Source organism: Stegodyphus dumicola, chromosome 10 (genome assembly GCF_044657685.1).
Source record: "Stegodyphus dumicola isolate Sdum_Otavi_A_Nest chromosome 10, ASM4465768v1".
Taxonomy (NCBI): Eukaryota; Metazoa; Arthropoda; class Arachnida; order Araneae; family Eresidae; genus Stegodyphus; species Stegodyphus dumicola.
Window position 1 is genome coordinate 103,095,332 of NC_140777.1, and position 14,680 is coordinate 103,110,011.

Consider the following 14,680-nt stretch of genomic DNA (forward strand, 5'->3'; position numbering starts at 1 on the left):
CAACAATTCAACTATGTCTCAGTAAATAGAAATTAAATCTTAGTATTTTTGTATTTATTACAATTTTAAAACATAATGCGTAAGACTGGTGAATCATTCCTGATGACCTGCTTTAAAAACATGAGACCAAATCCAAACTTTACATTCTTATTTTTTTAAACTTCTTTGCTTTCTGGACTGGTTACACTATCTTGCCCCAAAGCTAAGAATTATTATATTTTGCATTTTTTGAAAGCAATTTGTGATACTAAATTGTTACTTGTGTTAATATATGGTACATTTTCAGCTGAAAGGCTTCATTTACATTCTCTTTGGTACTTATTTACATTCATTACTAAAGAATTTGCTCCCCGATGGCAAAGGTTTGAGAGAATGCGGAACTATAGCGTCAATGGCAATAACTGTCGGATTGTTTTTAATCATGCTCAGCTTCTTAACAGGATTTATTCTTTTGTATTCGAAGAGGAAACGGCTTTTTATGGTATGTATACAAAGATAGTAAATGGTATGTTAAGATAATATAAACATTTAAAAATAATACAGTTCTTCCTCCTATAAATTGAATTTAATAAGCACTATTTAACTCATCGCCATTTTATAAAGATAAGCATATAATTTTTGATTGTTTCTCTAGTCAGAGTTTCTTTATAAAGATGTAAAATACAATTAACCCTTTCCGAACGCAGACTTGCAGAACGCGATTTTGCGTATACAGAGCGTCGGCTGAGTTGCGATAGTCATTTTAATCACTGGTTTGAAAATTCAAACACTGTTTAGAACAGCCGAATTTAAGCTTTTAAGTTCTCCTAATTCTAAACAATGCTCCAAGACACGGTGCTGAAGACCTCACAACATTGCATCCAAAAGTAGATGGTTTTTTTTTTCCTTCCATTGAACCTCACTTTTTTAATCGGACCAGTGGATCAAGAAATCATTAAAATATTCAAAGCCTATTATGTCAAGCATGATTGCATCTCTGCAAACAAAGCACTAGATGAAGGAAAGCACAACATACTAATGATGTTTTAGAAGCAATTCAATATAAGACCCTGCATAGAAATGATTAAATTCGCATGAGAAGAAGTGAATTCATCAACAATGAATACTTGCTGGCATCAGAGCTGTCCAGAGGCTCTCAACAACTTTAAAGGATTTCCTTTGATTGAAAATGAAGGAAATGGTACAAATTACAAAAACAATAAGCGGCGTAGGATTTTCACGTGTGAAAGATTATAAGGCATTTTCTCCCTCCTTCTAGCATGTCTTCGTGGTGTAATAGCACACTCGCCGCGTATTTGAGAGGTGCAGGGCTTGAGTCCCGGCGAGGGCATTGCTCATTTTTCATATCTCTTGTTTCACAATAATCTAATGACTATACAAGATGGAGAAATTAAAGAATTAGTCAAAAATGACATTATGAAATGACAAATGAAAAAAATAGAGGATCTTATAACACCAACAGATGGAGAAAGCAGCAACAATGAAGAAGATGAAGAAACTTTAATGTACAAGAAGTTAAATGAATTGTTAGAAAAGACACAGAAATTCTCTGATTTTGTAATGGAGATTGACCCAAATGAAGAAAGGAGAGGCCATTTTATGAGAAGTAATGAAAAACTTTGCATTCCTTACTTCAATACTTTTAATCAGTTGCGTCGACATTGTGCTAAGTAAAAATCAGCAGCTATTTAAAAAGATAACTGTATCATGTTACTACTTTATAAGTAATAATAAAAATAGCTTTAATTAACATTTGTTTTATTTTCCCTTTTAATTACAATAAGATTTAGGTTTGTGTAAATTATAAATACTTCCTTAATCGGGATACTCGGGTTATCATTAATTTGCATAGTACTTTTAACTTCAAAACAGGTGGAATAACTGGCTGTAATTCAAAATTATCATTCATGCTTTTCTTATAAAGTAGAGTATCATCAATAATTTCGCAATCTACTTAATTGCCGCCCCATTTAATTTTTGGAAATTCTATGGATTCTTTTTAAGTATACAGAAACTTTTCCAAACTCCGAATCCCTCTGTAACTTTCTGAATGTTTTCCGTGAGTATAGCACACTGGTCGCCAAACTTAGGAAGCTTCTGAGCTACCGTACCGTTTTTAAATCCTACTGCAAGATACCAACCAAAAGAACTACCAATTTTTTAAAAAAGTTCTTACATTTGTTTATTCCCTATAAACTTCCTTTTTTAGTGGATATGAAATCAATTTTAATTAAACTGTACATAGCAAAAGAAACTGAAATTGAATTGCACATGAGAGTGTAGTTAGTAATAAATAACAAATATAATAACAGAATTTTTTTTATCAGACTTATTAACTTTAATGAAAAATCAAGGATCGAACTCTTTTTTTCGGGGGGGGGGTCATCAACAACTCTTTTAACGTTAGGAAAATAGGTAGTGGCTGCCATTCGAATACAGTTGTCCAAGTGTTCATCAATTAGTCTATTTCTGTACTTATTTTTAACAAATTTCATACTAGAAAAAGAAATCTCCCATATATATGTAAAGTTGAACCCTGCCGTCACTTTGACACAAACCTGGACTAACATTGGGTATTTTTTTAGGGACAAGAGGCCAAGTATTTTCAGAGCTTGAAGAAAAGGAATTTTCAGATAAACCACTTTGAAAACCAATCAGTTCCTACTCATCTGCAGCATTGTCTTCTCGAAAATCAAACTGTTTGATGATATAAGTAGAGGATTTTCCAGCATTAATCTCTATAAAAGGCAATCTGAAAAACTGCAACAAGTTTTTTTTTTTTTTTTTTTTTTTTTTTTTTTTTTTTTTTTAATCTTGGAAGCATTTTTTGAATTCACTTCTGAAATCTGAAATAATTTCAACGTATTGTTTGCTGTTGTAAAGAGACGTTGAAGAGCCTTGCTTGTCAAGCGTTTGTTTCAAACAAGGGAAAGTGTTTGTACTCACCTTGGGTGATATTTTCTCTCACAGTCGCAGTTTTTTTAGAATGAAGCAACATCTGAGCTGCAAGTTAAGGATATTTAACTTTTCGGTGATGCCTGCGAGAAAAGCAAAATCGAGCAGTAAAACCGGATCTTCTAGTTTACGGAAGGATTCGCCTCGTGCTTTCAAAATTTCTACGAAAGCAGGAAGCAACTCTTGAAAACGTTGTAAAAATCTGCCTTTGCTCAACCAACGAACTTCCGTATGAAGCACTAGATCAGCATACTGGCAATCTACTTCATCAGTCAGTGGTATGAACAAATGTCTCTGAATTGCATGTGCTCTAACTTTGTTCACTATTTTTGTGATTCTTTCCGTTACATTATGCATACTTAAAAACTTTCTACACAGTGACTCCTGGTGTATTACACGATGGTAAGACGGGAATATTTGAAAGCTGCTGTCCTTACGACACAAGGTTTTGAATCCCTTCTCTCTCTCTAGCATCGCAGGAGCTCCATCATTTACTAAACCCACCAACTTATTTATAGGAATATTTTCAGAATTCATTAGATCTTTAACTGCTAAAAATATGTCCTGTCAAGGAGTGCGTTCTGTCAACGGTAGAATCTTTACTAGCTCCTCTATTATTTCGAAATTATTAAAAAAATATCCTCGCAAAACCTGCAAACTGAGTTGTCGCAACTGTATTAGTCGATTCGTCAAGTTGCAAGGAGAAATAGCTACAGTGATCAAAGTCAGATTTAAGTTGTGAGATGACGTCAGAACTCAGAACCTCAACCCTTCTCATTACTGTACTTTACAGCTGTACAGATTTAATAGAAGACATTATCTCAGTTTCATTTTTGAAATTATCAAATAATGCAGCTGCAACTTCTAAAAGTGCAGTTTTGAATATTTCACCGTCTTCGTACGGTTCCTTATTCTGTACAATACTACTTGAAACTTGGAATGTCGTCTCAGTTGGTGCTTTATTCTTGTTTAATGGTTTCAAAAAATTTGAGTGTTGAGCATTAAGTTTATAGCTGTCTTAACTTTTCTTTCCTTAGAGCAGAATTCAATTGGAAAACTTTTCAATCCCTGCGTGAATGGTTTTGAAGTGACGTTCGAAGTTCCCTTTTTTCCCAACTGATACAGTTGCATAGCACAGTAAACACACACATTTGCCCTTTACCTGCGTAAAGAAATAACAAATTTCCCATTCAAAATAAAAGTTATAAGTTTTTTCCCCTTGAACACGCTATTATTAGAACATACCTAGCTCAGTGCCAATGCGTAAATCAAATTATCCAAGTTATCAAATGTCTAATATACACAAGAGAAACAGGCCTATACAATGGTAGTTGCGCAGGAGAAATAGGCAGTTGTGGTTGTCACGTCCCCTGTCGTCAGCATCAGCTCAGTGAAGGAATCCAGGTTAGTCAACGTGAGCCTTAACGCGATACCCCGAAAATGTCCCGGGAGCTATACTGGTAGCTCGCGATCGACGGTTTGGCGATCCCTCTAAGAGATATCCTTACAAAATCCACATTTGTCTATTTAGAATACATAATAGTCCAAAGCGATGCAACTGATGAACACATTTGGGATTTTCAAGAAGTTTCTCCGCTTCTAAAAGAAGCAGGTTTAAAAGCGAATGCGACAAAATGTAAAATCGCAGCCAAAGAACTTCGATACCTGAGCTATAAGATATCTGAGAGAAATATCAAGACGGAAGATTTTAAAATTGCAGCGATAAAAAAATTATCCTCCGCCTAACACGGTGAAGAAATGGGCAACATTTTTGCGCTTGTGCTTTTATTTTAGAGCTTACTTAAAAACTTTACCCGCATAGCAGAGCCACCGATTAAATTTAAAAAGAAATTCTGCTAGATTCATTCTGTCGTCTAAAGAAAAAACATCGTGTGAAAAACTCAAAGAAACAGCATTAATCTAAGTTCCCCACTAGTAAGTTCCTGAAGCGGAAGGTAAATTGGAAATAGCCACAAATGCATCTGATTTCACGGTAGGAGCTGTGGTTATGCAAGATGGACAGCCGGTAGTATATTTTAGCAAAACACTTAATTCAACTCAAAGAAATTATACCACTAGCGAGAGAGAAACACTGCAGTTCTGTGTGTCGCTTAGAAATTTCGAGTTTATTTGTATAGCCTGTTACTGCATATATGGATTATGCGGAAATTATAAGTCTGTATTCTGGGAAACATTTGTCACTCAGACTCATAAGATGGATTCTTAAATTAAAAGTAAACAATGCTCTTAAATTACAAGAAACCGATTTAGGAATTAAACATACCCTGGGGAAAGAAAATGTTATAGCTGATATCCTATCATGAATTAAGCTAGATTATGAGAAGAAAGATGTGAAACGTGTCATGTTAACTTTTTAAATTCTCGATTTATGTGAAACAATTATTTCAGAACTGCAAGCACAACCGGAATTTAAAAATTCGCAGGCGTATTTTAAAGATCTCAATCTCCGATCATTTTGCACATAAACTTGAATTAAGATAAGGGTTGCAAATTATAAAATTATTTATAACTTTTTTTTCTATTATAAGACAATAAATAATAATAATGAATTAGGGCCTGTTACCCTAGTGAGTTTAAGATCAGATGCGCCAGTGACAGGCCATCTCGTGAAAAGAAAAGCAGTCCGGAAACTATGAAAAGCTTTTTATTTTCCGCAGCTACAAAAATTTGTAACTCAGGATTTCAAGGCCTGCAAACATTTGTTAGTTATCTATAGATATTAATTATGACCCGATATGTTACTAAATAGTTTAAAAGCTACATTCCCTAATGAAATGGTAGAAATTGATCTCTTAGGTCACTAACAATGCAGTGAAGGAATAAAAACAAATATTTACTCATGATCGTTGATAATTTCTCAAAGGAACTAGAAATTATTCCCCTCAAAAGACCTTCTACAAAAATTGTTGGTGATTCATTTTTTAAATAAATTTATATTAAAGCATGGACCTGCAATTAATATAGATAATTTGAGAAAAAGGAAAGCCTTTTTTAAGTGAAAATGTTTGAGAAAGTGTATACTGGTCTTAGCATAAATCATAAATTGTTCCTTGTTGACTATAGTCGAATATTGCAGAGAGCGGGTGTATAGAAAAATAGTTAAAATTATCCGCTGCTAAACAACGACAGTGTGGAAGACAGATAAAATACAGCAGCGGTATAGAAATCCTGTAGTAACGGGGAAATGAGGAGTCTGCCAAGCCAAAATCTACGCCTCATTAATGCAGCCAGAAGAGGAATTAGTTCAACCTTATAAATTCGAAAAGACGATCGAGAGGAAATCATCGACGAAGCTAAATTTCGGCAAGGCCAGTGAAAATCAACATGGATAAAAAGATCGTGCATACGGAGTAGAAACGCAAGCGGCTACGATAGCCATTAGCCGCACACGAGAATCCGAATCTACCAATCCGACGCGTTTCCTACCTAAGCGGAATTTCTACAGAGACGAATTGGCAGATTCCACAGAAGCAAAAGATAAGTGAAAATTTACTCTATTAAGTATTCAATTTATTTTTTGTTTTGAGGCAAAAGTTGCCATTATATGTTGAATTTTCGCCTCAAGCCAGGATATTTTATCTAGAGAGTTTTATTCAGCAGAGAAGTTTTACAGTTTAACGTATATGCATCTATCTTGAACGATTTTATTTTTTGTAATAAACATCATTGTGATACTTAGTTCAAAAGACTGTAATGAATGAAAATTTTCTCACTTTTGCAAAGCAAATATTAGCAGGTACTGTATGCATGATGTAAGGTTTAAATTAAGTTAATCTTTTGAATTGTAGTGTTTTGAATGAGCTATAATGTTTTACATCCATGAATTACGTTAAATGAATGATAAAAGTTAAAAGTATTTTGATGATGTATAGTTTACATGTAAATTAGAAATTAGCAAATGATATTAAGTTGATTTAAAGTAAAAGCTAGAATCCAAGAAACACTATGAAAAGCTTTAATGAAAAAGTTAAATGAATCTTAAACTCAAAACTTTAAGTATAGATTTTTGAAACAGGGTCTTTCGAGTGTGTCTAAGCTATTAACCTTGTACGAATTTAGTTAGCAGATAGTTGTTGAAAAACTGCACACCTGCACATACGTAAATCCATTACAGTGCTGGAGAGCGGAAGTGAGAAAACTGAATGTAGACAAAACGCGCTAATGGTTAAACATTATGTTGGATTTATGAAAGGCAACCTGAAAAGTGTAAATTTTCATATTTCTATGGCTAGACTATTTTTCCTTCCAGACTACTCAAAGGACACATGAAGTGAAAGACGGTATTGAACTGTCCAAAAGTTTTTTTTGCACTCTAGATTTTGTAATAATGTGAAGTTAAAGATTTAATTTCTTAACAGCCCCCGCTAGCTCAATAAATAAAGCTGATTTAAATAATAAAATGTTAATTCACATGTCAAAGATCTCTTTGTGCACAACATTTCTTGTGTAGATCTTTCCATCATTTTTAAGCTCGCCTTGCAGAGGACCATCAATTACTTTTAATTTTACGTCCGTCCTTTCACGAACTCTTGAACAGGCAACATAAAGTTGATCATGTCGAAACGCAGGCTCAGGTAAAAAAGTGCCAACATGCTTAAGCGTTTGACCCTGAGACTTATGGATTATGGATGTCAAAGGCAAGTTTTACAGGAAATTGTCTACGTCTCAATTGGAACGGCAACCCTGTGCCGTGGGAACTTCACCCCATTGGCTAGTACAGTTACGCAAGCAACCAATAAGCTATCGAAGACAAACAGACACTTAAGCCGCATATAATAAAGATATTTATTTATTTCATTTTATTTGTTTTTTCAACGTTGCCGGTTTTTGCCGGTTGCATATTTCCGAATTCTATTACATATAGATTTTAAATTTATTTATTAAATGTTACATGCACGTGCTCTTGTATTTTTAATTTTTGCGGCTTAGCTTTCTCATAATATTCGTCACACGCTGCACTGCACGGGGAATAAAACAATTTACAGTTACGCAACCAATAAACTATCGGCGACAAACACTTAAGCCGCGTATATATATAAGAAGTTGGCATTAAGTTGGCCTTCTCAAGTCTTTGTCATATTGTATTAAACGCAGCGATAACTGGCTAATATATTTAGTTGGGTTGTAGGACTTAAATTTATTTTCCAGAGCTAATGCAATCTTACAACTTGATCCGAATATTATTGAACAATTGCTTGGTGATTGGGAGAAATGAGTCAAGAAATGCTATTCTCCACCTGTGTCACGTAGAAAACTGGCCATCTTTCTTTAAAAGAAGTGGCTTAGAATTCCTCTGCACGCTGTACAGAAGTTATGTCTACTATTTCTAAGATGAAATGAGGCAAAACTTAAGGCCATACGTCATATTATTAAATTATTAAAAGGAGAAATCCACTGAAATAAGATTAACCTTAAATGCAGCAGGTGAATTTCGTCCAATCAGCTGTCCTGTAAAGCTATGTTTAGCAGATCTTGCACGATAGCTGGAATGTGGAATAGCATCCTTATAAACATTTATTTACGTAGATTTTTCAGATTTTCAATCTGGGAAAATTAGAAACGCTTCAGCATGTTAAGATACATGCTGCCATTATCAAATACACAAAAAAGTTACCATTAATGTTTTGGGTATACTTTTAGAAATATTTTGAAATAATATTTGAGAAAGGAAGGGGATAATATATTTTGAGATAGGGAGGGTACATACTTGAGACTGTATTAAAAGGATAAAAAATATGGATCCTTCCAGGCGAATACATGAAACTTATAGAATTATAGGAACTTTCTTGCTTGCCGTAAGTAAAGACGTCAAGCGCCTAAATGAGTTACTTTTCTATGTAATTTAATTTACAAAATGCAATTCGCTTGAAATTTGTTGTACAATAAAAACTAGGTAAACGTATTTACAAATGCAAAATACATGCAGACATTGACGTTAACTAACTAATTACTTAAGAGAACTTTTGTTTTTCTGCTTTAAAACAGTTTGCTGTTGTCATTGGCATAGTTCTGTTTATCCAAGTTCTATGCGGCATTTGTGTATTACTCTTCACGAATACATTGGGGGAAACGCTCAAGAGTGGAGTAAAAGAATCGATGGAAACCTACGACGTTGCAAATAGAATAAGTGTCGAATTAAACTCTCTTCAATCAAAAGTAAGACATTTTCTATGAGAACTCTGTTTTCCTTAAGTAATTTAATTATAAATATAATTTTAAAATTGTTTTAAATTACTACTATTAAAAATGCATTTGGATAATATTAAATTCTGTATTCGCTAACAAATCTCAACTGTATAATGTAAACACTTCAGATTCCTTTCTGGAGCTGTTTATATTTAACCAATAGCTTCTTCAGTTCTTTAAACAATATATGCACTCGAACTTTATTCTTCAGTTAATCAAAATTTTATATTATGCAGATATACTTATAGTATATTGTTTTCCTCATAATTCATAAAGACTTAATGAAATCATACAAGTTATTTTTTAATGCTCCCCATAAAGATCTAGAAATCTGGCATTGAATCTGAAGTAATTATAGGGTGTTACTGTACATTTCAGAGGGAAATGGATGATGGTATTTTAAATTTAAATCTTCACTTTTTCATTTCAAGTAAAGGTCACATACCCGTATTATTTTGACACAAGAACATGCATTAGAAGTGTTATAGTTGCAACACGAGCATGTTCGGAATCATCTGGCTAATAAACTGATTATTGCTCCAAATGGCTGTAAGGTCATGCGACTGGACAGATATGATTTAATGCAGTGCTATTGGTTTCGGTTAAGAGAAGAAGATAAAAGGAAACAACTCCATCCAATAGGAAACACACAGGAAAGAAAATCACATGAAAACATTCCCAGTAATACACATGAAACATTCCAGTTCATTACTATACATGCAGCAATGTCGGTAAAGACTGGAATTGTTCGAAAGTTCAAAAACGGCTATCAGTTTGACGCAATTAAAAGGAGTGTGCTTGATGCTAAATACTTGAAGAAATAACTTCGATTAAAATAAACAAAAATTAATTTAACGTAAGAGTTAGCAGAAATAAAAATAAAAATATCGCTCATCGAAGTTTAATTGCATCATCAAACCTGTATTGTTACGCTAAACACAGCAGAAGTTACAATGCTGTAAGTGCAAATTGAAATGTTAGGTCAAAAAATGAGAAATGGGGATAGGAATAGACTTTTTCTTACCTCAGGATAGGAGCGGAATGGAAACCATTTAATTAGCTACAGTAAAACCCTTCGTAATTGGATCTCAATTAATCGGCAATATCAAAATAAGAGCACTTTGTAGGTCTAAATTTTAATCCGAAATGTAGGATTATGAGATAAAAATGTATAATGGGTTAACAAGTATTTGAACACTCAGATGTGGAAAACATTTGTGTTATTTTTCTGTCGCCTAACGTCACAAGCCTTATCAAACGAATGCATTATCTAGAATATAAAGATGAACTACCAATCTCTTTTAATACGTCGATGTGTGAATTTTGAAGGAACTGTCCGCGACTTTAAAAAACAGTTTACATTGAAAGATGCTATATTTACTTTGACTCTTGCCTTGAAAGGTACGAAGAACATCATTTTACGCTGTTGTTGGTATAAACTCGACATATGATCATGCTCGTAGATAACGAGTAGTGTGACAAAGATTTTCTTGGTTTTAAAACAAGTCTGGCTTCGGTGTCAGATTCTTGGATTTACTGGAGATTATTCTTGGATTTCTGTTCAGAGAAGATTTGGGTTAGTGAAAAGAAAGTTCAAGCTTGGATTTATGTAGCCAGTTCTGTTACACTATCTCATTATAACGAAGAAATAATCGGACATGAACTAGGAAAGGAGAAAGATGATGAGGAGAAAGGGGAAGGAAGAATAAGATACACAGAGCAAGAGAATTATACGGAAAGAAACTGACAAAAAATTGTAGACTTTCATAACATTTGTTGAGAAATGTTCATCTGTGTCCATACATAATGTTATGAAGCAGTATTGTGCAAGCAGAAAAGTTTTAAAACTATGGTAAGTCTTACAAATAGGCAAATACTTGCAGTTATATGTCATCACACTAAGGTATTGGTAACCTTCCTATGAAAATATGTATGATAATTTTAAAATGATTACTTTTGTTTTTCTGGAATATAAAATTCATGGGTACGTATTTTAATTTTTAATAATCTTTTCGCTTTTCAATACTATTTATTCAATAATGAGCATTAACTTGAAAATTATGGACGACAGACATTTTCATCTTGCAAATTATGCAGATGGTATCACAAAACATGAACAGGTACGTTCTAGAAATGTATATTCAGTTATTCGGAATCGGTGAGGTCCTTTTGCTACCGGTTTAGAGGGATTCTACCGTATATTTTTATGCAGAAAGTTTTTCTGAAGCTTATAGGAAATCGAGGTTGAAATGAGCCCTGAATGAGTTCAGACGACGGTATATAGGGCCTAAGTGGTTTAAGCCGAGCTGCGTTGCCAAGCAACCAGTCTGCGCTACGTCACAAAATCTGGTTTAGGGCCCTTGGCATAAAGTTAGAAGTTTTCAACTTTATGCAGACTTGGGATAAGCGTTTCAAAGTGGGATAAGCGTTTCTTTAAAATATGCATAAAATAGTATGATATATACATCGAAAGTTAAGCCTAAAAACTGAATACAGATGAATAGTGCTTTGACTTGGGTAGAGAGTAAAGTAAGTAACACGATATCCTTGATTTAGAGTATTATTGATTTTAGTGTTTTAGTATTATTATTCTTTTATTGTGGTAATATTTAATTTAATTTCTAGTTCGGATGTTGCGGTTCAAATACCTACAAAAGCTGGTTTGATACCTACTGGGCAGAAGGTAAAGCTAAGGTTCCAGAAAGTTGTTGCATTAATCTTAAGCAATGTCATAACAGGGTGCCTTTAATGGTAGAAGATATATTTCAACAAGTAAGTTTTAGTAAGAATTTATTATTTCTGTAGAAATACCAAGCCCATTCTGTTATATTTACCCTCTTCATACAAAAAACACATTAATGCAATGGGGATAGTCTTTGACGAGACGAGTAGTAAATTTATTAATATTCGATTGAAGAAAATTTATTAAAACTCAATCTCTCGTATGGTGTATATATTCTCTTTCGCTAACCATCACATCATTGAAATGATTCTTAGATTTATTAGATGTTATAAGGTTATGCTTGAAAGATGTGAATGAATGCTATAAATGGATAATATGGTTTCATTAAATACCATTTATAACTTCTAACATGCACACTGAAAGAAAAAGATTTTATGATAAATTTAGCACTCTTAATTGAATGGGTGAAGCTACGAAAGTTTTCTTAATTATCAGTTTCTTCCCCTTCTCTGAGTTTTGCATTGTTATCCAAAGGAAAATATTAACATTTGTCAGTATCATTTTCATATTTACTAAGATCACTGAATATTGGTAATTCAAGTTCAATTCTGGCGGGATAATGGGCTGGCTACTTCGCAGGTATCGCATGTGTCACATCGATACAATCTAGTTTTCTTCATGTGTAACATCAATACAAACTAGTTTCTTTCTGAAAAATCTCCCATAACATCCCTTCTAATACACGTAGTTTCGATTATTTCACCGTTGTAAATGTTAGGGGTAAACAGATTCCAAACAATGCCTTCTCTAAAAACTCCTCCCAGTTTTGTATAAATTCTTGTTTAAAAAAAAAAAAACCCTCTTATTTCCATTTTATTCGCAAGAAATTTTGTTTTATAATTCTGTGAATAAATAGAAGTGTATAAAGGCATTAAAAGTATGTCTAACAAGAAATTCTATCTTAAGGGCTTAACTTATCGGCATGAAGAAAAGTAACACTCAGTAAAGTATATTGATTGCTTCATTCTAAATAACATAAACAGAAAAGAATTTTTAACATCATTTGGCCTTTGCTGAAAGATATTATAACCTATAATTTAACACTTTGTCTTGTTGCCTTAATTTATAACCTACAATCTAACACTTCGCTTTTTCGCCTCAATATTTTTCTTTTACTACATCGCTTCTCTCATTCTGCGTTATTAAATATGATGCAAACAATACTGAGAAAAAGAAGTCACCCGACTTCAATCTGTAATTAGAATTCACTAAAGTTAACTGTTTTCCATCTGTAAATGTAATTCGTTGTTTCACATGGTATCGTTGCCATTAATTAGTTAGCATGTTACGAGATGTGTCTCAGTAAAGCGTCTTGAATACAATGCTAAACACAAAGTACATTTTTAAAATTTCAATAAATAACGAAAAATTTCACTAGCAGAGACGATCATCATCTTTGCTGGATGAGATAATCAGTTATCCATTCTGGATACCTTCTTTATTTCAATGTTTCCATATATATCAATGATGGTTAGTTTTCTTAACTTCTAACGCACAAATTACCATACACAAGAGAATTTTAATTAAAGGTTCCCCTATCAAGTGCCTTTTGAAGGTCCTTCTAATGAATTTATATTAATGAAATGTAGAATATTTACATCATTGGAATGAGAAATATGATAAAATTTCAAATTTTCGCAACTAGGTGGTGTTTTAATAGTAAATTTTATTCCAATAGGAAATATTTTATTTCAATGCAAATTGCAAAATATTGCTATACATAAAAAGTGAAATATCTGAGCTGAAAAAAAAACCTATTCTGTTTTGATCAGCAGGCCTGATTAGCAGCTTTGCTCATCGAGAACGGCAATATTTGTCAGGTGTATTGTAAGAATGTCGTCGTTTGAGAGACCGCGAAAATATCCATGACAAGACACGTATTATACGCGATAATTAAATAATCTGAAGAGACTGGAGATTTGAGCGTGGTTCCAGAAAAAACCAGCGATTAGTGTTGAAGAAAGGCTATTTATATTCTGGCTGATCCGCGATTCAATTCACCTATAGGTGGCGCTTTCACACATTAATGTGGCGGATAAAAACCGGTATTTTGATCTGTGATCTGACTTCGTACATTCAAAAATGGAGTTGCTTCGCTTTTCCGAAATGCTTGATTTTCAAGGAGGCGTAAATTCTCGCTGTGTTAATGAATTTTAAAAAGCGGATTATTTGGTAATGAACGGAATTTTACTTGAAAAATCCAATTTACAAATTTTGGCTTCCTATTTAAGGATAAGTTGTATAGCGTCCTGATCGCATGAAATCGAAAGACATTTCATTGTTAAAAAGGAGAAGTAAAATTTTTTTTAAAAATTTTCTTCTTCATGTAAAGGAGGAACTGCTGGCTTTGTAGGAAATTGTGTCACTGTTTTATTGTATTGCGACAGGTAGCTGATTTTAACGTTCACTGATTGTAAACAAATGATTTCATATGTGTTTAACTTGGGATTTGCAGAAAATCTGTGCTGTCCAAAGTGTCTTCCCCCCCTTTAAAAATGATATTGAATCATTATATACTAAAAATATATTGATCTATAATATTTGTATATTGTATTTATATCTATTATATACATAATAGCACTAATTATCAGATGCAATTTTGAGAATATTAACAAGCAAAGCACTTAAAAATGAAAAAAGACACTTATATAAGAAGACACTTATAAAAAGAAATATTAGTATTCTATATGTATTATAGAAAATACATGCAATGAATAATACCATGACCAAACATTTCAAAAAAAAAAAAAAAAAAAAGAGCAGATTAAGTATATA

At 33.1% G+C, this 14,680-nt stretch overlaps 1 protein-coding gene across 1 annotated transcript in view; it reads left to right on the forward strand.

The window, feature by feature from the left end:
- Positions 1-293: 293 nt before the first annotated feature.
- Positions 294-14,680, forward strand: part of LOC146995056 (CD63 antigen-like) — a 52,660-nt gene continuing 38,273 nt past the window's right edge. Inside the window, exons 1-3 of the mRNA XM_085826085.1 lie at positions 294-481; positions 8,962-9,132; positions 11,788-11,934. Of these exons, the coding sequence (XP_085682211.1) occupies positions 392-481; positions 8,962-9,132; positions 11,788-11,934 (408 nt within the window). The 5' untranslated portion in view covers positions 294-391. The remainder of the gene's footprint in view (positions 482-8,961; positions 9,133-11,787; positions 11,935-14,680) is intronic.